The sequence below is a fragment of the Andrena cerasifolii genome, chromosome 1 (genome assembly GCF_050908995.1).
Source record: "Andrena cerasifolii isolate SP2316 chromosome 1, iyAndCera1_principal, whole genome shotgun sequence".
In the NCBI taxonomy this organism is placed as follows: domain Eukaryota; kingdom Metazoa; phylum Arthropoda; class Insecta; order Hymenoptera; family Andrenidae; genus Andrena; species Andrena cerasifolii.
In genome coordinates this window covers 32337309-32362973 of record NC_135118.1, presented here as the reverse complement: position 1 = coordinate 32362973, position 25665 = coordinate 32337309, and the positions used below count along the sequence as shown (strand labels likewise).

General features: G+C 42.8%; 1 protein-coding gene across 1 annotated transcript; it reads left to right on the top strand.

Moving 5' to 3' along the window:
- Positions 1-8863: 8863 nt before the first annotated feature.
- Positions 8864-13436, top strand: LOC143373248 (uncharacterized). The gene is made up of 6 exons (XM_076820292.1): positions 8864-10058; positions 10605-10818; positions 11092-11454; positions 12768-12884; positions 12955-13196; positions 13267-13436. The coding sequence occupies exons 1-6, from the start codon at positions 9540-9542 to the stop codon at positions 13417-13419; spliced, it is 1608 nt and encodes a 535-aa protein (XP_076676407.1). The 5' UTR covers positions 8864-9539; the 3' UTR covers positions 13420-13436.
- Positions 13437-25665: the final 12229 nt, after the last annotated feature.

Genomic DNA, 25665 nt, shown 5'->3' with positions numbered 1-25665 from the left:
TTGAAATGAGCAGTTCGCACTTGCCCGCTAAGCTACTCACACTGACACTGATAAATAAAAAAATAGAAAATTTCGGTATATAATATATACGGCAAAATAATATATATTCGGTATATATATTCGGTATATAATATATACGGCAAAATAATAAATATTCGGTATATATATTCGGTAAAATAATATATATATATATATAAATAAATAATATATATATATATATATACGGGAAAACCCTTTGGTGCATAAAGAAAAGAGAAAACCAGTAGATGGCTAATACAGTGATGTAAGGGACCTGGCACCCTCAAAGAAACGGAAAAAGGAGATTAAAGGGTTAGACCACCTTGGCTAGGTTAAGAAATTTCGCATCTTTGGGATTTTATTTCTACTGACAAAAATACTTTTATAGATAACAATTTTTCAACGAAGATAGAGACATCTGTGAATAATAAACACATTTTTTTTTAAATATCAAATCATTCCGAAAACTTTAAATGTATTCTCTATCGTTCGGCCGTCAATTTTTTCGGTATTTTAATTTTTGCCTGACTTATGCCTAAATAAAGTCCATTTTCTTACACATGAAAATGAGCTTTTTGCTTGAAAGTGTAGCTATTTTGTTATTTTCCAACCAACCGAAAAAATTGACGGTCGGACGATAGAAAATACATTTAGGAACATCTGTGCAAAATTGTGTAAAAATCCATAGAGTTTTACTCAAATTACAGCGCATACCGTTTCGGAAAACGTGGTTCCGAGAAAAACGCAAATAAAGTTTTCGGAATGTTTTGATATTTGAAACAAAAAATGGTATATATTATTCAAAGATGTCTCTATCTTCATTGACAAATTTTTATCGATACAACTGTTTTTGTCACTAAGAAATAAATTCCTAAATATGCGATATTTATTGACCTAGCCAAGGTGGTCTAACCCCTTAATGTAACCTCAACTGAAGCAATACAAGAGCTTTGCAAATAGAAAAGGAAACTGGATTTTACTCTTTAAATAAATTTTCATAATCACCTAATGAATTTCACTGAATTTGCATTAAAAATATTTTTATCTCATCAACTCGGCTCCCCCAAGATTAAATCCTCAGCGCGCCACTCCTACTAATACATAAAAATAGAAACACAAAAATGTGCAAAGTAAAGGGAAAAAGAAATAGCGCCAAGATAGAAAACAACATTAGTCAGGCTCGTGGTAGTCAATTTCCTTTGGCGTTTAACATTAGGGTAAAGTAGCCGAACATGAGACCCATTTATTAAAAACAGCATAACTCTTAACTGAGAACACTTTTATTAAAATTTGATACACGTTTTAAAAGTAGATATATAAAAGTAGAATATATTCTACTTTTAAAACGTGTATCGAATTTTAATAAAAGTATTATATATATATATATATATATATATATATATATATATATATATATATATATATATATATATATATATATATATATATATATATATATATATATTTACCAACCTACTGGAAAGTACTATAACAAAAATTTGGTTTCTTCGTAATAAAATAAAACCAAAGTCATTCAAATAAGCAGAAAAAAAGAAATGGGTTCCTAATATGAGACCCACTTTGTTTTTTCCAGAAACTTATTTTTTCTTTTTTTTTGTCAAGTCCGCATGTGAAATCTATTTCTTCACTACCGCAGTCTTCGTGGGCCCACCACGACCATCGTAACACTTTATACGTACACTTAACCCATTGTTCACCTAGCGCGTCTGAAGAATAAAGACCTGTGCAAAACAAGCATTCCGCATCATAATTTTCTTTCTTATTCAGAATAATTTCTTCTTCACTCCCATCAGTAGAACTTTCACGGGTCTCATATTTGGAAACAATAACATGATAACTCCTAAGTAGCTTCGAAGTTAAGTCTTCACCATTTAATGATGTAGAACAAGCAAGCCTTAAACTCCATTGCAAGCATTACACAACAGTATTTGTGAAAATCATTATACACTTACCACTTTAGAGGTATTCGTAATTTAAAACCACTTGAAAAACTTTCCGCAACGTATTTCAGAAATATGTGCTTGCTCAAGACGCTCAATTGATTGCAATGCCACTGTGTAGACAAAACAACTAATTAACACGGTTAGTTAATAAAGAAATAGCATCGCTATGACATTCAAGAGTTCTGTAACGCAGATGAGCTGAGGTCTGATGTTAGGAGAGGTCGTTATATTCGGCTACTTTACCCTACTGAACTGAAGACCCTCTTGCACGACCACGATCCGAAAGGTACGCGAGATTCCAAAGAATTTGGTCGCGCGTGCATGAGGGCTGCGCGAGCTAGTTCGGCGGGCCCGTGGCCCGCAGGGATGCATTAATCGTTCGATGCTCTTGGTCGTAATTCCTTGGCGAGTTAACCGGCTGTTGGCGGTTTGCCGGAGGCGAGATTGCACATTTATGCCTCCACCGAGAAGCTTGAAATTATTAATTAACGAGTAGCCGACGCGTGGGTAGCGAGATGTGCCATTTTCCTTCGGCGAAGTTTTCCGTAAACCCAACAGGCTATTCTAGTCTCCGCTCGTAAATGGAAACCGTGGCAGTCGAGTGACGCTCGATAGATCGACTATACGTACTCGCATTACAACGTAAAGCGCTCACCGACAGCGGCGTTATGCAGTGGATAGCACCATAGCTCGAGAATTGCAGAAACTCAATTAGTAACGGCCACGGATATACCCAACTTGATCCGTAACACTCAAGATCGGCATGTCGGTCTGGCTTGCTAATTTAATGCCACGTATTACTTCTGCGCAAACTAATTCTAGGAGCGTTGGAAAGACACCGCAGTGGACTGGAAGCTGGAACTAATCCTCGATCCAACTGACTCAGCCACCACCTTCAAAATCGAGGCTTAAAGTTACTCGAAACTTGGCCTCCTCCGCTATCGATTATCCCTTTAACGGGACTGTAATTTTATTTAGCCCTTCCAGCTGGAAACTCGTCGAAGCTTCCTCCTAGACGCGTTACCTTGTTTCCAGTTTTAATCGAATTGCCGTCGCGCCCTCGTTCAGACTGTCGTAAAGGGCACGGGCTCGTTTTTCGTTGCCTAGTCTGCTGCGAGATTGATCGTGTTCCGAAATGATTAGCTCGCGCTATCCGCGGAGGAGATTTAATCTTTTAACGAGGAATTCGTTGCTGTAATTAACGCCAATTCGAATTCGTAATTACGCGATTAATTGTGATTATAATTGGCTCGGTCTGGAATCCCGAGAGTTTGCCGATTCTACGCATACCCCGGCGCAGAACTCGCGTCTGCAATTGCGATAATAACTGTGAGGAATGGCTGTTGTCGCGGTGTTTCCTTCTTTCCGCTGAAAACCGCCGCGAGAAAGTGACAGCGCTCGGCGAGCAGAAAGTCGGGTCGTAAAATCTGTGCGACGCCACGTGCGGACAGGGAGACACAAAATTCGCTGATTAATTACGCATACTCTGTCCCGCGGTCCATCACGTTTGTCGGGATTGCATAATCGCGTGGTCGACAGCTGGTAACCTCGGAAACGAATCAGCTCGCGCTCTCTGTTCTGCCTTCCTGGAGACATTTTGCTGTACCTTTCCTTCGAACGAACTTCCGGGCAGAACGTTAAATGTCACGTTCATAATTGAGTTGAAAAGTATGCCATAAAAAATTACTTACTTCCCATGAACTTACAAACGCATCAGTTTTATTCGTCCACCGTGAGGCAGGCCTCTAAACCGGAGATTCCTCTCGAACACTATTCAAAATCTGGAGGTTTATCCATATATGGCCACAGATTGTAGTATAAGTTATTACCAGAGATCATTAGGACTATTTCAGCGCCAATCAATTTGAAAGATGCCGCCGTGGCCTACATACGGAATACGAATATATAAGCATGTAGATAAATTAAATAATGAGTAGACTGTGGATGTTTATGCAGGTAATATCACTCCTCTAGTTCTCTGTCAACTCGTTCCCAATCTCTTCTCTTTATTCCTCCTCTTATACCGCGGCTCATTATTATAACTCCCTTCCTGCTACTATCCGACAGTTAGACTCTTTTCCGTCCTTTAAAGAAGCAACCCGACAACATATCCTTTAGCTCTTTTAGTGTTGTCCCACTTGGTGATGTCTTCCCTTTCCGCCCTAGCCCATGTTGTACCGTGACCTGCGCATTCGCCATTGTATATTGTATATTGTTTCATTACTATCTGTTTCATATTTCATACTTCATATTTCATACTTCACATTTCATACTTCACATTTCATACTTCACATTTCATACTGCACATTTCATACTGCACATTTCATACTTCACATTTCATACTTCACAATTCATACTTCACATTTCATACTTCACATTTCATACTGCACATTTCATACTGCACATTTCATACTTCACATTTCATACTTCACCTTTCATACTTCACATTTCATACTTCACATTTCATACTTCACATTTCATACTTCACATTTCATACTTCACATTTCATACTTCACATTTCATACTGCACATTTCATACTTCACATTTCATACTTCACATTTCATACTTCACATTTCATACTTCACATTTCATACTTCACATTTCACATTTCATACTTCATACTTCATACTTCATACTTCATACTTCATACTTCACATTTCACATTTCACATTTCACATTTCACATTTCACATTTCACATTTCACATTTCACATTTCATACTTCATACTTCATACTTCGTACTTCATACTTCATATTTCATATCCCATATTTCATTGTTGAATTAGTTTTAAGTATTTTTGGTATTAGTATACCTAGTACTAATTAATGTTTAGTTTTATGTTATGGTTAGGCCTATTAACAGTTTATACTGCGTCCTCGCCTTTACTATACCTTTGTTCTACGAGTAATAAAGACGAAATAATAATAATAATAATAATAATAATATATGCAAAAAGCATATGCAAATATGCGCGTAAAATATGCCATGTCTATTTTTATCGAATTTGTTAAGGGTAGACCGACAGTTCCCAATTTCTTTAACGTGGCTGGAAGAATTTGTAAAAGTGCCTTAATAAATGTTAAATTGTTAGCAATTTGTGTCTGTTGAAAATCATTCGGGGCAGTTGCAATTGCAATTATTTCCATTAAAAGTTCAACTGCCTATTTACAGAAATAAAGTAAAGAGTGAAATTTTACTATTTCCGGGTGTTAAGAGAAAAAAAATAGCCCGACTTGTTTAATTTTATCGAAACTGTTTATGTGTATCGGGCGATCGTAATGAATGAATAATTAGTCTCTACTAATGGCTGATTCTATCGCATGATATCAGCATTGGCAGATAGTTATCACTAATGTCGCGTAACGGCTCGATAATGTATCTATGATCGCAACCGAGTACAGCGAGATAGATATAAAAGAAATATGTATAACATACATACATATGCGTTTTAACAAAGCATATGCAAAATAATTTTTGCATATCAATGTATGCATTTGCATAAACATCCGCAGTCCAATAATAAGTTAATCTATTTGAGGGTAAGATTTTAAAAAGGCCCATTTTACCACGAAAGGAAGACAAATGTAGCTACAATTGAATTAACTGTACACTAATGTATTATTATTATTATTACGACTTTACTCCTTAAAAGGAAGCTATAATACATACAGAGATACTAAAATTAGAGTAAAGTCCAGGCCGCAGTAGGAACTGTTAATAAGCCTAACCTTAAGAACATAAAACTAAGAATTAATTAAAGATAAATTGGTGATGTAATAAAATCGTATTAGTATTAATATTATTTTTATTATTATTATTATTATTATTATTATTATTATTATTCTTAGAAACGTTCATCGTAGCCTATGTTCCTAGACCAAAATCAGCTTAACGGTGCTAATATCGTCAGCGGAATCCCCATAAACTGATTTACAATCCGAGTCGCTTATAAATTCCTTTCGATCGAGAATATTTCAGCCAGCTACCTGGTTATCGGATACCGCCTGCTCTTTAGCAATGCAAAATACGTGGCCATGACCTGGCCGTGCAATTTTCCAGGCAGAGCTACAAGTTTCGGCGAGATTCGCGCGACCTTGGTCGCTTACAGATTCGGTGTCCTCGATGACGAAGAGGAGCTGTTGCCAAACGAGTTACCCTTCAAGCGCGTAACATATCGCCTTCCTGCTTTTTCAATCGAATCAAAGCGAAGACGGCTCGCGCTGGAAATTCTACTCAGCTTCTCAGGATCGCACGGCAGGGGTCCGCAGAAATGCAAACGCAACCGTATTGGGAGTTTCGTTATCGACGCGACGGCCACAGAAGCGTTTGGTTAGGTAACGCCGGCTAGTGGTTTGCGTTAGGAAAGAGCGAGCAGGGCGAGTGTTGGCCGATTTCGAGCCGAAAGGCAGCGCGGACTATGGCTGCCAGCTTTGTTTCGCGGCGATGGCCAGAATTTCTCCCAAGCAAACAATGCGGATCGAGCAGGTTTTCCAGTCATCCATCTAGCAGGGGATCGTGCGCGCGGATTACGCTAACCCGCTCATCGCTGGAGCTCGTAAATATTGCGCAACCGCGATAGCCAGGCGCGAAAGAGACGCGGCGAAATTTCAGCGATGGAAAGTTGAGAGAGTCTCGTCGACGTACGTACTTAATTACGGATACGTCGCAGCTGCAGTAGCACTAGGGGTGCCACCCGCATTTTAATATAAAGTATCTTACGTTGTTATACCTACGAAAATGCACCCTATGCTTTTGAATACCAATCAAGTATGCGAAAATACTTCATTTCACGATTAAGGGGCTGTTCCGGTATAGAAAGTTGCCCATAAAAATAGCTGATCTTTAGGAATTAATTAAAGGAAAACTACGACGTATAACGTAATGGGACTTTTTCCATTGAATTAAGGATGCCTTATATTATAGAAATATATTTTTTGTTTTATAATTAATCATCGCAGACGGCACTGGGGAGTCGTTAAAGTCGGGGGGTTAAAAAATTCGTCCAAATCGGTGGAACCTGTAGCACCTAAACCGTTGATCTGAAGTAAAAAACAATGCCAGATTATTAAAGGGCATGAAATTCGCTCGTGGACTGACCAGAAAAAAATTACAAAAACTGACATTCTTTGAGAAAATAACGACAGTTGAGTTTGAAATCACTTTTCCCTATATTTTTCGTCCTTCCAACGCCTTTAAAAACGTCAAGTATTCAATTTCTTTTACTGATCTGCGCACAAGCCAGAAGTATATTCTTTGAAATAAAAAAAGGTTCAGTGGAATTGAATAATAACTTTTAAAAATCTTTTTAAGCAGGTATTCCTAAAAGGTTGAGTATTCGAGAAATGAAATAAAAAAAATTCGATTCTTAGACCGGAACCTCCCCTTAAGGGGTTACGACACCCTGAACGTTTTGGAAAAACGATTTTTTTTCTTTGCACTTTCTTATTACGTAAAGTTTTAAGAATAATTTAAGCCATGGTAGACGCAAAAATTCCCCAAAATAGCCGAGTTGTAGACTTTAAACGAGGCGCGGATGTCGATATTCCGCAGCAGGTAGCTACGATTCTACTTTTCTTCTTTTGCGTTTTTCTCGAAACTACATTTTCAAAGATGACTTATCAAATATCTCCAAAACTATTTGTCCGATTGAGTTCAAACTTGGCACGCATATTCTTAATGATATTATCTACGATGTAGCATATCAGTTTTTCCATCCTATACCCCATTCGTATATAATTAATGGTTTAAATTCGTTTTTCATGTGAAAAACGTATAATTTTTTTCACTTTGCTCTCATTTGTGCAATAATTTTTTTTTTCTCAAATCCCTATGCTACATCGTAGGTATTTTATTAAGGAACACGAAAATCATCGGGTTTTTGATTTCAGACGAACATGTTCGTTATAATTTGTTAGGTTAGTCACGCGTGTAACGGCGGACGAGCTTCGCGGGAGAACAAATAACTCGGTCATTTTTTAATATTTTTATACAGTATTTATACAATATATGCACTAATACATGCTCTACCCATAAGAAGAAAATAAATAATTTTCAACCTCATAGTATCGGTAAAAAAAATCTAGTTTAGTGCTGTTTCGAGCTATTGGATACGTAAAATCGTTAGTTTCTTTGACGCTAAATTACTTTGATACCAAACAATGTTTATAGTCGTGCTTTTGACAATCTATTGTGGGCATGTTTACGAGTATTTACAACCAAAAAAATCGTCGTAATGTATAAAATTGTCGAAGTTATTAATCGTTGAAGATAGTCCTGTACGGCGCGCCGCTGCAGGTGGTGTACATCGATTCAGGTGAACCAATCATCTGAAAGCAAAATGCTTCGGGGTGATTATTCTATACACAAATATCTACAGTGTGGAAACTTGCCGATGAATTTGAACAAAAATTGTGGAAGTTACGCACTGATCAATTTTCTTTCCACATTCTTACCGGAAAAATCGTCTTTAATCAGTTACAAAATGTTTTACAAACATCCAATATTGATGGGGAATTTCTACACGATAGAGAATGGAATTCTACAGCTCCATTTAAAATTTGAAGCGAAAACATTCATTCGTTCAAGAGTTATGATGTACACCGTTACAAAGTTCGGAGTGTTACCTTTATCGCGCGGTTACTCGGCGGTACACTGTGTTACGTTCGCTGCTATAACTTCGACAATTATTTGAATTTTTCACAAACATTTGTATAAAATATTCGTAAAGGATAGGACTTTCAGAAGCAGTAAAATAAAAACTATCGATTTTTTAAGCTGAAACAGTCCACTACCCCCTCAACGATATTACTTGAAGCGTACACAAACCACCCCCCGCAGTTGAATCGACTATTTACTGAAAACTGCACGGACAGGAGTTTCGTTTGTCGGAGAAAGTAGTGCGGCATACTCTCGGCAGTGTATTTTTCCACTGTCACAATTAAGGTCACGGGTAATTGCGACGCGTAGGTGAGCGATGCCTCGCTTTAATAGTCCCCGCGCGGACCGGTCAAAGCGGCGGTAATTGTGCAGCGAGGATTGGGAGAGAATTGAGCGCGCCTCGGCCGAATTTAAGCCTGCGCAATTAGCGCGCGTCCGATACAGGAAATTTATTTCCAACTTAACGTCGCGGGCGGACATTTATCGCGACAATATCCGTGACGTTATTGCGAGAGTGGCTCGCATCGCTGCGCGATGATCGGTGCAACTAGTGTCCGCTGCCGCTCCATTTACGCTCCAAAGAAAAAGCGCGCGTGTCGCCGAGGCTGGCGCGGTTCTGTCGCGGGATCGTGGCAAAACTACTAAGGATCGACCGCGGCGGGAAACAGTGGCGGATCGCGCGCGTCGGTCTGTTTTGTCGAAACAAAAGTGCTCGCACTTCTGCCAAGATAGTCTGTGACTCTGAACTTCTAAAGTCCAAACGATCTTACGATCTTAAGCCTCGGTTCCCCACTGATTTCCTCTTCGAACGCGACAACCAAGGGGCGGTAAAATCGTGCCGATTCGGAGGGGTGTACACCGTGCCGCGTCGGGCAGCTTCCCGATAGAATTCAGAGAGAATGCCGCGCAATTTGTCGGAAGCCGACAGGAAGAAGAATCAGTTCGATAAGGAGGAACGTGTTCATCTATTGGGTATAATGAAGCAGTACGCCCCGCTGTTGGACAGCAGCGCATCCACCCTCGCTCGCAAGAGGATCTGGACGACCATCGAGGAGGAATTCAAGAAGGCGGGCTTCGTTAGCAAAACCTCCGCTCAGCTGAAAAAGTACTGGCAGAACTACAAGTATCATTGCAAGAAGGCCAGGGCGCTGGGAAAGGTATCGGCATTTTTTCCCGTTCTAACGTATTGCACCGTCTTACCGAGCGTTTTATTCGAGATCGCTGCTATCGATGGCAAGCTTCTTCCATCCGAGGGGAATGATCCCTCTGCCCTATTAAGCCGCACGAACGTCGAGGAAACTGACAGAAGATCCAGTTCCTATTGCGAGAAGTTTAATGCGAAATTTAATATCGATATTCCCGGAGGTTTCGCGTTTCGAGACATATCGGGTGCGGTTTTGCGATTCGAAATGTCCGAGGCTCGCCCGAAACGTCAAACAGCCGATTGATATTTTACTGTCACTCTTTACCGTTCCTTTCTTACTTCGCTTTCAGATTACACTGGTGGTAGTTTATTTTTAATATTCGTTACGTTGCCAACAGTGTAACAGTCTCGTCTTTACTATTACCGACTATGGGCGACTGAACTCGAAGAGCTTCAGAGTCGATTTTCTCGAGAAAGAAGCGCGATATCAAAAAATGTCATTCCTTTTCATCGAGTTATTTAGTTATTATAAGTCGAAAAGGAAGAGTAACTTTTTTTTATATCGCGCTTCGTTTTCGAGAAAATCGACTTTGAAGTCATCGACGTTGCGTTCAGTCGCGTATACATAGAAGGACTTACCTTGATAAAAGTCGCGGGCGATTTGGGCGTAGGTGGAATTCGCTCTGCTGGCTGTGAATACTCTGGTTCTCTCTTCTAAGTAACAAAGACGATTAATAATAAATAGAATTATAATATTAGCTTCGTTTCCTGCTTCGCCTGTTGCCGCGTCGTCTGCCACTGAAATAGAGAAATATCGTAGGGGACTAAACAGCGCATAGACTTGGAGATGAACGATTCCTCGGAATGGAATCGATATCAAGTGTTCGTTGAAAATCGGTCTACGTCCAAGTATTCGGAAATCCCCGGCGTTTGTTCGCAAAGCTCGCAGATCCAGCCGGGATGCCGGTCCACTGAGATCTACGAGGATAAAGCAGGGTCATCCCGGAAACTGAATACCTCGGACGGCTTATTCGGTACCATTTTCTCCTTGTATCTCCCGTCTACCTTTCGTATCGACTCGCCTATCATTTGAGACTTCCCGTCCATTCTATCGCAATGCACTATTCACGGACCAGCTACGGACAATGCTTGTCGACTCGATACGATTGATAACCCACTGTAACGCTTACATCATCGTCGTACACATTTGCGAGCAGAATTGGTTCGCCTGCACTTTAGTGTTCTGCGCGAGGAGTTCGCGGGGGACGGCAACGGCCGCTGTGTATTCGTTTCAATTCTGTTTCAAGATTTATCGTGGATCAAGACGGAGAGGACCGGCGAGGAGTCGATGCCAAATTGCGACCAACGAGCCGCGAATTTATCGCAGGGTATAAATCCCAAAGAGGATAGCCTGGGCGAGAAGAAGGAGATTTTTATGAATAAAGATCGAGGCTCGTCCTCGTCGTCCTCGTCGTCCTCCTCGTCCGCGTCGGCAGCCAGCGCGACGGACCGTGAAACCAGAAATCGCATCGTGGTGTCCAGCGCGAAGATTTCCAATAACAGCGTGACCGTGTCGATCGTTTATCCCGAGGACAACGAGCGGGCTTGCAAAAGCGCCGTGGCCGCAGAAGCGTGCGCGAGTAAGGTGACATTACCTGCGAGAAAATCAGGTAACGGGAATGCTTCTTATCCGTCGATTGAGGCTTGGAGTTCGATTGTGGGGCTCAGTGGATAAATGCACCTGCAATAGGCACCCAGCGGAATCGTATTAGGTTTTTCTTTCGCGGTGAGAAAAAAGAAATCCGTATTGGAAAAAGGGCTCGTGCCACTCGGCTCCGTGGTAACACGTGACAGATCTCACATTGTTTTCAAGATGAAGTTATCGGATAAGGCGAATGTCCCAATTTCTGCTCGTGTCCCCATTTCTGATCATTTCGTGTTTTTCTTATTATTATATGCGTCGCGTTTGTACTATAGTTGCAACACAGTAATTCTAAATTATTTAGAAGCTTGGGGCAATATATACATCGCTATTTTTCAGGAGCAGAAATACATTTAGAGTATTGTATATTTAATTACAAATTACTGATAGGTAAACATGAAGTATCTTTCCTAAATAGTTTTTGAATTGGTCGATTTGTTATTAAAGAATTATTATTATTATTATTATTATTATTATTATTATTATTATTATTATTATTAACGGGAAACCCTTTAGTGTACAGAGATACAAAATTATTACCATTATTACATAGAAAAATAAAAATAAGAGAAATAAATAAAAAAAAAATATATATAAAATAATAACATAAAATAAAATAATATAATATAAAATAAAATAACAAAGATGAAAATGCCTAATCACGGAGCAAGAGAAAATTTACGATAGAAGATGCCTAAATAAATTCATACGGAACCGGTCAAGCGAACCTGTAAACAGGTCAATGGCATCACAGCACCGATTTCACTCTTCCATCGCACGGTTTATGGGGTCCACGGTGTAGTGTGAATTAATCAATTACTCTGCAAATTTTCATCACAAACAAATTTTTTACACCTCCTTTACGACGAGTTACCTCTTAAACGAGTAGAAATTGGATCATTCACCCTGTGTAAAGAAATTATTTATACAAAGCAGATACAGAAATAACTGGTGGAAAACGTTCTCGTAACTAGAATAAATGGAAAGATAACGACAGAAAAATATCAAGAAATAGTGGTAAATGTGTACGACGAAATGAAAAAGAAAATCAATAATTTTTCAGCTACAATTTAATAATAGTAGTCAGTTACCATCTAATTGAAGTAGGTACCATTTAAAATAATTACAATTTCGTACAGCCCTTCCTGTGGAAATAACTTTTCCTTCCGCTTGCTTTCCTCTAAAATCCTAAAATCACAAACACGTGCTCGTTGTCCACTGGGCCCCTAAATTCCCAATTCACCGCCAGGTAGCACGTGCCCATTTCTCTTCCCGTTTCAGCGGACGTTTCGCGGTTCGACCGCGAAGAGAGGCGCAACCGCGAGGACTCATCCGACTCCTGTAACTTAGTGGGACACAGTAGTATCGGGGATTTAAAAGAACGAACCGCGGACGCAAGTACGACAGCGTGACAGAGTAAAGCAGCGAGAAGGTGTGACTTGGAGATTGTCTTAAACGGTACTTTCAGGCATCGAGAAAAGCGACACGGCGCCGGCGGATCGCACGAGCGATTCGGTGTACGAAAGGCAGGCCCGAGAGTTCTTCCAGAGAAACGGTGCCGCTACTCTGATGGAGAACCAAGAGATCGACGCCGTCGCTAGACCCAGGAGCTTGGAAACTCGAAGCGATCCCTTCGGACCGAGGGGCTACGTCTTCTTGACCAATTATCGCAATCAGCTGAAGCATAAATTGCTTTTACAGCAGCTGGAAGTTCGTACGCAATTATTATAATCCACTTAGTGAACTGGAACACTGTGGGAGCCGTAAATTTCCATTGCAGACGGAGGAGAAACGCTTGAAAGTGAAGATCGCTGAGATGGCGATTCAGGAAGTACAGCTGAGGATAGAAGCCCTGAACGAGGACATGAGGCGCACGGAGGAGCTGCACCGGTTGCACTTGGCGCGTGCGGCCACCGGGAGCGTGAATTTTTAAGAGCCGCAAAGGCAAATAGAAAAGTGACGCGGCGTTTTTCCCGATGGAATAAACCTGCAACTGTGCGATTGCAGACTTGCGGCTGATGCCGATTACCTTATCTGAATATTATTGCAGCCTCGCAGGCGAATAATCATCCTCGGGCATCCGAATTTTCCTCGGACACCGCCGCGAAGTTGGCGGGATAGGCGGGACTAATTAATCGAGGGCTCGGATGCAATAAGGGGACTTGCGCTCCAAATTCCGAAAAAGTACTGTCCAAACGCTAAGAAAAATTGGAAAATTAAATGTTGTTAAACTGTATTTTAAAAAATATAGAGTTGTAAAGTTCGTCACGGCACATATTTTTTCTATTTGCAGTTTTTTTATCGAATCATTAGTACTCTTGATAAAAATTATAAACAAAAAAATTTCTTCGACCGAAATCATTATTTCTTTAAACACAAATTGCGATAACTCGAGTAAATATTAAGGGATCGCTATGAGAATTGAAACATAAAACTCAGAAAATTCTAGCGAAGCCGTGAAATGTATGCAAAAAACCCTTATGTTAAAAAATGTAATAATATTTAATTAAAAAGTAATACTGGATATAAATAATGGTTTTCAACGTTCGCCGTTAAAAAGTATCGAGGCAATTTTGAGGTACGTATAACTTGCAGCGACAAAGTTTTTCCTTAATATACAAGGAAGATTTTCACCAATTTTCACACTGATTAATAAATAATTGTAGAAGATATGACGATATATATAAATTTCGCGCGCCACCAATAGTCAACAGCCGCGTATAATGCGCTACTTACAAGGAGAGTATTTTAGGTGTCCGCCTGCGATCATTTTAATTTTTGGATATGTTATAGAGGACCGAAAAATAAGAAATACGTGTTTTTTTTCCCCGTTGTAATATTTGTTGGGTGAAAACTGCGTTCAAAGTTAGGTTTGAAAAATCATTTTTGTGGAATATCTCGAGAACTATTAGAGATAGGGGAATAGAGTCAATGGACGAATTTTGTGTCTTTGAATGCGAAATATGACTGACTCGCCAGATTTTCAAAAATCCACAAAACTGATTTTTCAACCCTAACTTTGAACGCAGTTTTCACCCCCCAAATATGAAAACGGGGGAAAATAAAAAAACACGTATTTCTTATTTTTCGGTCCTCTATAACATATCCAAAAATCAAAATGATCGGAGGCGGACACCTAAAATACTCTCCTTGTTAGCAGTTTCAGCACTCGCGTTGACAATCGGCGCCGTGCGAGAATTTTATATATCGTCATATCTTCTACAATTATTTATTAATCAGTGTGAAAATTGGTGAAAATCTTCCTTGTATATTAAGGAAAAGCTTTGTCGCTGCAAGTTATATGTACCTCAAAATTGCCTCGATACTTTTTAACGGCGAACGTTGAAAAACATGGGTTATATCCAGTATTACTTTTTAATTAAATATTATTACATTTCTTAACATAAGGGTTTTGTGCATACATTTCACGGCTTCACTAGAGTTTTCTGAGTTTTATGTTTCAAGTCTCATAACGATCCCTTAATATTTACTCGAGTTATCGCAATTTATGTTTAAAGAAATAATGATTTTGGACGATGAAAAATTTTTTGTTTATAATTTTTAGCTCGAATAGTAACGATTCAATAAACAAACTGTAAATAGAAAAAATGTGTGCCGTTGCGAGCTTTACAACGCTATATTTTTTAAAATACAGTTTAACAACATTTAATTTTCCAATTTTTCTTGGCGTTTGAACAATTATTTTTCGCATTTTCGAGCGCTAGTCCCCTTATTGCATCCGAGCCCTCGATTGAAAGGGATGATAGGACGCGGGGATTCCGACGGCGCGAGCAGCGGTGGGACGGAATAACGTCGCGCCAGGTTGTGCTTCAAGTTATTTTTATTAATCACCATCATTATCGTGTGTTACGATGTCGTCGTCATTTAGAAAAAACGCATGGGATCATACAAAATAACAATGCGCTTAGATTTTCGTGGTAACCGAGCAACGTTTCGAGGTCACGTTTCGATTTTCTTCTCGCCCGTCTCCGTCGCTGATCAGTCGATCGACCGTATCACCGACGGACCCGCGAGTCGTCAACAAACTACGGAACAGTAACGCTATTACATAACGCGACGCTTCATCCAGTGACTCCCCGTTGCCTCCCCTATCCATTCCCTCCATCCTTCGCTTATTCTTTTCTTCCGCGATCTCGATCGCCGTCGCATTCTACCCGTCGCTTATCCGACCGTTTTCTGCCGCCTCGTAACTGATTTTCCTCGTATTTAGTGATTGTTAATAATTATCACAGAAAGTTCGTAAAACAATGACCTTGACGTTCTTTAAATGTACGCATGTCTCTTTGGGTGTAAGTTCGGTTGTCTGTCCGTGTGTGTGTGTGTGTGTGTGTGTGAGTACGCGTAGGTGTTTCGGGAAGCGGGATGTCACCCCGTGTTCCATCTGGATGCTTAGTACGGCTTTGTTTTTCGTTCTGTCGAGTGAGAGAGTACAGTACGCGTTTTTCAGACGGAAAAAACGTTTGTCACGTTGCTGTAGGTAGAGTAACAGTAGATTAGCGTTTTAGTATCATAATAATTAGCGGTAATAGTAGCGATACAAGTAGCGGTACGAGTATAACGGTACGCATTAGAGTAGCCTCTTTAAAGTTGCAGCATTTAAAAATATTTAGTTACGCTATAATAGTAGAATAGTTTCTTTTAACTTTATGCGTAAAGAGGTTTCTTCTTCGAGATCGTCGGTGCGTTGAACGAGTGAAAGGAAGAGAGAGAGAAAGAGAGAGAGAAAGAGAGAGAGGGGGAGGAAGGTGGATAAAAAATTTTAATGCAATACACTGACCTTCAAAATTATCGACAAGATTTTAAAGCACTCCTTCGTTTACGCAAGAAATGTTAATGGATCGCCAATTAAAATTGGAGCCCGCAAGAATGAGGAATAAAGCGAGGAATCAGAAAATTTCGGCGGGCACGAAATGTCCACAGAGAAAAGGATTCAGCGGCATTGCGATTTTATTGTGGCTTTTTTACGGGCAGCGCGCAACGAGCAGAAATTCACTTTTAAATGCCACCGTAAGCCGAGATATTTAATTTAAGTAACGGCTACTACAACCGACAGCGCGCTTTTTATCCGTTTTTATTTTTCGCGCGCACCGCCTGGAAAAATAAAAATTTATTTCGCCCCGCCGCGGAAACGTTTTGTCGCCAATAACGACGCGGGGCTTTGGAGCCCGAACGCGCCGGGGACGTTTTAATTCGCTTCTTCCCCCTCTCGATCTCTCCCCGGTCTATCGTACGCACAGCGAACGGAATACCTATGGGCTGAAGGAGCACACCTCGAAAGAATTGCGAGAATTCGGGAACACCGGCGCGAAACCGATTCAATGCCCCCTTTCCCTTCCTTTCCTCTTTTCCACCCTGCAGCTTCTCCCCGCCAGGCAGTGCCGCCCCTTCTTCCTCGCGCCGCACGCACCGAGTCGGAAACAGGAGACTGGCTCGACGAACCTCCGGCTACGAGAATTTTACACAGAAAGCAGCTAGAAACGTCATTAAGCGAAAAGTCGATCACTTACCGTTAAAACCCACTTTGAAAATGTAAAAATCGCTTAAGACAATCCTTAAACTTCTGACTCGCTTGCATACGAATAAGTTAATTTAACACGCCTCGCTTCTCCCCCGCGCGCGCGCGGGTTCCACGATCGATCACGGATTATTATCAGCAAAAGCTTCAGAGAATTCGGTGATCTTTAACCTCCTATGCAATATTCCTTCCGCAGTTTCGAATTTACAGTGTCTCCAACCGTTCCCGATGATGCAGCAGGTAGAATCATAATTCGCCGATTTACCGCCGTACAAGCTGCGCTGAAAAATTTATGTCGCCCGCCTCGGGTAGGTGGCATGAAAAAAGATAACAAGTGTGTTCTAAAAATCTGCAGAGTTTCATGGGAAACGGGCACCGATTTATGCGCAGTTTCTTCGCGATGTAGGACCCTTAACATCTCAAGGATCCTTTCTTCCCCTCTCTCCCCGATTGTTATTCAACCTGACACGCTGGAAATTTTCGCGCGCTACCTCGCTCGACCAGAAACAAGCCCGCCTCACAGGATTCTCCCGTTTCCCTTCTCGCAGAATCCAATGGCAAAGTTCCGCTCACCCTTCGATCGGCGAGTAACTCTTGCGTCCGGAGATCCTCCTTTATCCTTCCAAAGCGAAGAATGTCGTAGAGAATATCGACGCAGTCGAACGCGCTTAATCCTCTCTCCCACGAGATACTAAAAGGCCGCGGTAAATTCGCGAGATAAATAACCGCAGCGGTATAGGCGCAACGACATTGGAAAGAAAAGCTGAATCGAGTTCGAGGCACACGCAACGGCGGAGGTTAAAGATCACCGATACGAAACGTTTCCGGCTCTGGTCGAGGCAATCGATGATGATCTTCCCGCAGCGAAGAAATCTTCTCCGCCCGCCGGAGTAAATAGAAAAATATCAGGGCTTCTTTGAGCAAACTGAAGATCGTTTTAACAGAATCGAATTGACTGGGATCGATGGGTCAGCCCAGGGCCATTTGCTCCAGCTGCCTTTCTTCTCCACGCAATACTCCGCGGGAACGTAATCTCGCTTCTGGTGCAGAGGCTCTGCTCGCTTACAAGTTTACCAAGCAACGCAAAGCTGGAAAGACCGTTGCGAGTAGCTCGATGGCCTCAGCCGACTTCAGCAGCTCTAGGAAGATCATCATTCCGACCTCCGCGCTCGACCACCTTCTTCCAACACTTATATTACGTTGTGCCCTCCTCAGTGGGAGTGGCGCGTCTGAATCGGAACAAGAATTCCTCGAAGCCGTGTCGCAACAGCGTGGCTCGCCCTTAAAACTTATCCACCTCTTAAAATCTCGCCTCTTATCGTTTTTGCTTTTTAATCCATTATTAACAGCGCTAACAAAGTTCTTCGATTATTGCTACCGTTCAGGTGAGGTGGCGGACCGCGCTCGAATCGAGGCGGTGTCCCTCTCTCTCTTTGATCCTACGATTTCGTGTTTCTCGTGGCTCGAAGAATTCAGTGCCTGGCCGTTTCAAAGGCTCGTTAGAAGTTCGGATTTTTTGGCTCGACCACGGTTCCAGACCAGGGTTGCCACTTTATCAGCATGTACAGGCCATGTCAGTTAAGAAGGAACCTGCCGATCGACGAGTTTAGGACCGGTTCTGCGCAGGTTGACGCTCATTGGTGCCGGGAGAAGCCACTATTGGCTGCACCCCCACCAATGCTTTTTTCGGAGCCAATGAGCTCATTCTACACGCGCAAAACGGGTTCCTTCTTAAGTGACAGGGAGTATAGATCCCGGAGTGCCACACATTCTAACCCGGAGATGGAAAAAGTGAAAATAGTTTTGTTCCCGAATATCCGGAAAACAGATTGCAATTATTTTAAGATCAAACAATTCAGAATTTACAAGTATATGTTTTTTAAGTGACAGGGAGTGTAGATCCCGGAGTGCCACGCATTCTAACCCGGAGATTCGAATATAAACCCGGAGATGGAAAAAGTGAAAATAGTTTTGTTCCCGAATATCCGGAAAACAGATTGCAATTATTTTAAGATCAAACAATTCAGAATTTACAAGTATATGTTTTTTAAGTGACAGGGAGTGTAGATCCCGGAGTGCCACGCATTCTAACCCGGAGATTCGAATATAAACCCGGAGATGGAAAAAGTGAAAATAGTTTTGTTCCGGAAAACAGATTGCAATTATTTTAAGCTCAAACAATTCAGAATTTACAAGTATATGTTCTTTATTTTTTAGGCATACTCCCCGTTTTAGATCTCCTGGCTACTCCTCCTGGGTCGGAAATACGGATCCCCTACACAGAATATGCGATCTCGCGAACAGGTATCATGGAAACATTGATTTTTTTGCCGATTCCCTCTCTAGTTTTAAGCAGAACGTTCAGAAAGCCGTGGTTCTTGATGACATTATTTAGAGTAACCCAGACATACACTCCAGACTTACGCCTTGACCGGCAAGCCGAACTCTTTATACTCCTTATAAATATATTATTACTTGTTTTTTTTTTTTGCTGATTCGAACACGGTGTTTGTTCCTATATTGTCTGTGCAAATTACTGTACTGCACATACTTGTTGCAATGGGCTTGTCCCGTAAAATAAATATATATTATTATTATTATTAAGTGACAGGGAGTATAGATCCCGGAGTGCCACACATTCTAACCCGGAGATTCGAATATAAACCCGAAGATGGAAAAAGCAAAAATAGTTTTGTTCCCGAATATCCGGAAAACAGATCTGCAATTATTTTAAGCTCAATCAATTCAGAATTTACAAGTATATGTTTTTTTTTAATTAATAACTTTTATTGTATATAAAATTCATACCATAATACCACAATTTCTTATTATCTCATTTGCGTCCGCAACCCGGAGATTTCTCCGGTAAAACCGGAGCCCGGAGGTTTGCTTGAAAACCTGGAGTCCCCGGGCCAAAACCGGAGGGGTGGCAACCCTGTTCCAGACGCGTCCGCGTCGACGCGCCAAAGGGACCATTTCTGCCGTTATCGTTCGCGTGCCTCTCGGGCAGTGTGCTCGAGAGGTTGTCGCGCATACAGGCACGTTACCTTGCCGCAGACACGATTCCAAAGTCTACGGACCACCTACGGGTTCCGGCAAAAGTGTAATTACGGAGCGCAGAAGCTGCCGCGATTTGCAAAGAACAAGGGCGACGTGAGATTTTCAGAACGATCCGCTGCGTACCCGAGCGGCGCCTATGTTTAATGCCATTTAATTACTTACGGTTTATTTATCCATTTCTTTGCTACAGATTGCAAGAGAGACGGAGAGAAATGTCTACGTTCTAGCGCGATACGTATAGCTGCGCGAACGACGATGGGAACCGTCAATGGAAACTTGTCTTCTGAGGGGAACTCGAACCTATTGCGAAATTGTAGATGAAGGATTTACCGCCGGTTGTATTTTTGTAGAACGAGCCAACGCGCCCGATAGGTCGCGCGGTTCAGGAGAGGACATAAAGCGAAGGCTGGCGACGCAAGGAGTGTTGACAGGGTTCAGGCTCGAGTTTTATGGCACAGTGCCTCGTACGTTTCCGCGTGCGTCACGCGAAACGCATAAAGTATCCCCTATTATACCAATACAGTTGAAACACTCGGTGTACTTTTGATTGTGCATCGAGCAGAGCGCAACAAGTGCCCAGGGAGGTGTCCCTGGGGCGAGCAGACATCTTTCGCCCATCAAACTTCTTGCCTGCTCGCTTGGCGAATTTTAAGCACCTACGATGGGCAGTAAAGGCGGATTTACACTGATCTAAGCTTCCAATTCTGCTGAACCGTCTAAATTCGCCTGTGGAGTCGACGGTGGCGCGATAAATGCGCGCCAGGACGAAAGAGCGCGGTGGTAGAGGATCGTTAAGGTCGGTTTTAGGCGAGGAACTTCGAAGTCGATTTTCTCGAAAACGAAGCGCCATATCAAAAAAATTTATTCCTTTTTTTCGACTTATCTAGCTGGTGTAAGTCGAAAAGAAAGAGTCACTTTTTTTGATATCGCGCTTCGTTTTCGAGAAAATCGACTTTGGAATTCGCGGTGCTGCGTCCAGTCGCGTATAGGAAAGTTTACCTTAATGTCCCGGGGGAACGCGAAGAGCTACTGACTCTCCGAGAGCTCCCGCTGCAATTTCCTCTGTTGAGCTTTCACGGCGCAACGACGTTCGGGGGACGTTATTCCCTTGGTCAAAGTTACAGCACGAAAGCGATTTCGAACGAGGTTTGCTTCGGGTTACATTGAATAGATTCGAGCGGCAACCTCGTGCACTCGGGATTTACCGTCGGTAGCCGGTGCCAACTTTTCCAGCCAAATTTTCCATCAAAGTGTTTCGATGAAGTTACGGCAGGCCCGGTGAATCTTAAGCGCTTCCGTGCTCGAGTTGCACGCCCCTGCTTCTAACAGCTTCTAACAACCCACCGTTTCGCGAGTAACGTCGCACAGTTGTTCGTCAGAGTTCTCTGCTGAAGACGGTCTTTCCAGGAACGTGTCGGACCACCAGCAGAATGCCGGGTGCAGTAATTTCTGCTCTTCGTGCTTCGGTGGATCGAATTTAATGGGAACGAGTCCCTTCATCGCCGCTGCCTCTTTCCTATATTCCTCTATTCTTCTTGCCCTTCTCCTAAATATTATTCCAGCGTTGAAACTCGGTGGAGTTCCACGCAGGGTCGGTCTTCTCTATAAAGAGGCGCCAAAGAATTTGTCGACGGTAAAATAGTAAGAATAATAAAGAAAATGAAATAAAAGAAATAAACATTAACATATTTAAATACATGATATTTTTATTGCCATGAAGTTAACGATATTAGATTATTGTAGTGTTATATTATTATATTAGAAATTATATTCTGATTCCTTTTTTAACAGTCATCAAACGTGGTGTGCCCGTAGTATTTCCAGTTCTGTGTTTAGAGCGCGAAATTTAAGTGAGTTTATAAAATTAAATTAATTTCAATCACATGAAAATCTTTCGTTCTGAATTTTTCTTTTCTCATTTCTTCAATTCTCCTTTTTCTGGAACCCCTGTACACCGTGGTTCCACGTTCCCTTCTTCCACGTCCTCCATCTGCGCACTATTGTAACCCTCGCGTAGATTCCAGACTCCCCCCGTTAATAAATAATAATAAAAACAGTAAAGAACAGAAGGAATCCATCGTTTATCAAGAGGAAGGTATTTTCGCCGCAAGTACACACGCCGCAGGGGTCCTCCAAGTCGGCTGGCCTCGTCTCGATAATTTCAAATTTGCTCCAGCTCGACGAAAAGCCCTACACTCGTGGCCGTTTAGAGATTTCCTGCGGATTTTCCACAAGAAAGGCGCGGAGAGCTGCAACGGTGGATCGCGCGCAGAATTCAGCCACGAAACCGCTTGGACGTGTTTCGCCTGTCGACGAGGGTTTGGTAAACTTGAGGGAAAGAAGGGATATAGCCCGGCTCCGAACGCATATCTCGGTGGATCGACGATTCCCAGGTGAAGCCACGCGCTCCTGCGCCGCGGTTGTTTACCCTCTGTTTGCCGGTCCGTTTCTCCGCCGCTTTATATCCAGCTGCGCTGGGATGCCTGCGAGACCGTCGGCACGGAAACGACATTACGCTCGCACCGGTAGCATAGCTGCCAATCCTCCCTCCGATTAACACCGCGCTGCATGAGGATTTGAGCGATCCTTAATTTGCCACCCACCCCCTTTCATTTACCTTTCCACGGGTCGATCAATTGCAGCTATCTTGCTGGCAGAGACGCTTGCTTTTTTTGCCAAGTGAACCACACGGAGAACAGTAAGCACAAAATCGGTAAGGGTGCCAAGGGGCAGCCCCCAAAGAAAAAGGAAAAAGGAGATTAACGTCACCACGACTGCAGTAATTCAAGAGCTTCGTGAAAACAAAAGAAGACCGAATTTTATTCTTTAAACAAATTTCTATAACCACCTACTGAATTTTCATTAAAAGTATGTCTGTCCCTCCAACTCGCCTTCCCCAAGATTAAATCCCGAGTGCCCTGCGCCGAGAGTAAATGAGAAAATTATCTTTGGGATTAGAATACTGTGTGAATATAGATTAACCGAAAAAAAAGGTAAAGTGGAATATCGAAGGTAACCTCTGCGGAGCTACGACGCGAGACGCTGACGCAGGGAAAGCAGTGGGAAGCTTGCCAGTATCGACAGATTTTTCATCGACGTCACGCAGACGGAGCAAAGCGCCAGGGACTCCCCGAGGACCACGTGCGCCTACTCGCGCAGCAGTTTGGTCACTAAACATTCGATGGACCGGAGCAATGTATTACTTCGGATAACCCATCAACGCATTGTGGACACAACGTGCCCGAGCGTGCAGCGCGAGCACCCCCTGGCTGCGATGAATTTACGAATTTATGTAACGCGCCCGATTACGTGGCTAATTCGAGGGACTGTCGTAGATTGGATTGGTCGCGACGCGAAATTACACACGGCAGTCGCCCGCGGAGAAAATGACGCAGAATACTCGGGGAAGGCAATATCCTGAATGGAGAATTCAATTCCCCGGGCCAGAAGCGTAAGAAGCTAGGGAAATTACGCGCGAAAGAAATCCACTTCGAGCCGTTGGACAAGCATCCCTTCGTTCCCCAACTTTCCCAGCGACCTTAATCTCGAGAGGACACACCGAGGCACGTCTGCTTAATCGGGCATAATTTTCGCTCCGCCACACGTATAGCGTACGTACAATCGACCATATAGCTCGGAACGGCGACGCGCAATCCAAGGAAAAGGGAGCGATCGATCGCCGGGCTGTTTGGAAAAACAGCGAGGTTTCAGGAAACCCCGCGCAGCCGGCGTAAATCACGAACGCTGCTAGATAGAGCGAAAAGTTTTGGGCAATGTAGCTGCGCCTGGATGAACGAGCGAGGATCCAGTCGAGCGTTTCTCCGCTTTCTTCCACCCCCCTTCTCGGCCACTTTTCAGCCAAGAAACTGCCGTGCTCCCAGTGGCTATTCTTTAGCTAAACAGGGAAGTTGCGACCAGTCGAAAGGCGCGCACCGTGGGGAACAGAAGTTTCCGGGAAGTAAGCCGGGGTGGTTACGCAGGTGAGATTAAACTTGCCTCGTAGGTGCAAGTTGCGAGCAGTCGAGAGCTGCGCTGGGAAGCTGGTGAACTTGTAATTGGCGAGGATACTTTGTGCCCGCGGTAAACTTATGAGTCTCGATTATGCTGCTTCTTCCCACGCGCGATCAACGTGCTTCGCAAGTAATTATCCCTTCGTGGCCACACGGGCGCATCGCACCCCGGGCAATTCTGTCTCCTCTGCCAATGTATCTGTGAACTTTCAGACCTCAATATCACTCTGGTGAATTTTAACGAAAGAACCGCTTTCTTCCACAACTAATATTCTCAACCAGAATTTTCATCGTATCAAAATTCACATCTCTAGGAAGAGACTAGTGGAGCATTACGAATGTACAATTATCGCTGAAAAGCTGAAACGATCGAAGATACGAAAATGATAGCTACTCAAAAATTGCGCTGGGGCGAAGCCCACGTGACAAATTTCTGATCACGCGAAGCTGTGACCACGGAGCCTCGCAATGAGCCTGAAACACAAATACCTAATCCTCTTTTTAGCCGAGACTGATTAGAAAGAAAAATATCAATCACCCTTCAATTGGGGACGATTTGAGCCCGGGTAGGCGAGATTAGGCGCGCTTGTACTATCCGCGAGCAAGCCTTGACATTAAAATCCATTTTGCCGGCTGGATTCATATCGCGGCTAAACCATGCACAAAAGGCGAATAGAACAGCTCGCTCCACTGTGCAGAAACGTTGGGGTATATAGAATTTTTAGAGAAACGTAACGGAAGGTGGGAACGAGAAGGTCAGGGTTGCTCGCGTTCATGCAAATCCGAGCTGGAAATAAACTCGCCTTCTCGAAGAAATTCTCGCGCGGACATCTGCGCGGCGTTGCCGCTGAATCTCGTTCATTAACAAAGAAAGGCCGTAACCAGTTGATTAGAAATCTTGGAATGTGTTGGAGCTGGCGCGATATTTCGGAGCGGAGGCCTTCGAAAAATAGCTCGTCGATAAACAAATTTTCCAAAGACAGATTAACGAGACTGCTGGCTAGACAGCGAGCCGCGCAGGTCTTTGCTACGAATGGTTTATTTCGAAGTGAACAATAGCCTGCTTAGCGTCGCGCGGAGCTATTTCTGCGCGACAATTTATAAAGGAGAGGAGGAAAAGAATGGAGGAAGCGTGCGAGGGAATTTATAGCGGTGGACTGGATCTCCGGGGGAAAATACCGCGGCTCTTAATCGAGTTACAAATTAAGAAGACGGGAAGGTACGGGATGAATTTGATCGGAGGCAGCCGAGAGGTTGCCTCGTGTTTCCCGGAGACAAAAATGGGAAGCTGACGTTGATAAAGGGAACGGCGCGTTAATTCGGGAGCTGGAATTTCGAGGTAGTTTAGGGGTAAAAAAAATTGCGGGGGTAACGAGCAGGCGTATCTCGCCCGGTGACGCGGCGGATATTCGATCCGAGAATTATTTCTGGGACGCCAGTGCACAAGATTAATCGCTGCCTCCGAAGACGCGGTACACGTAATCCCGTTTAATTAACCCTTCCACGGTAAGCGCGTTTCAGTGTCAACTCGGCGAAGAACACGGCCAGTTCTTTCCGACCGAAACTCCACCCG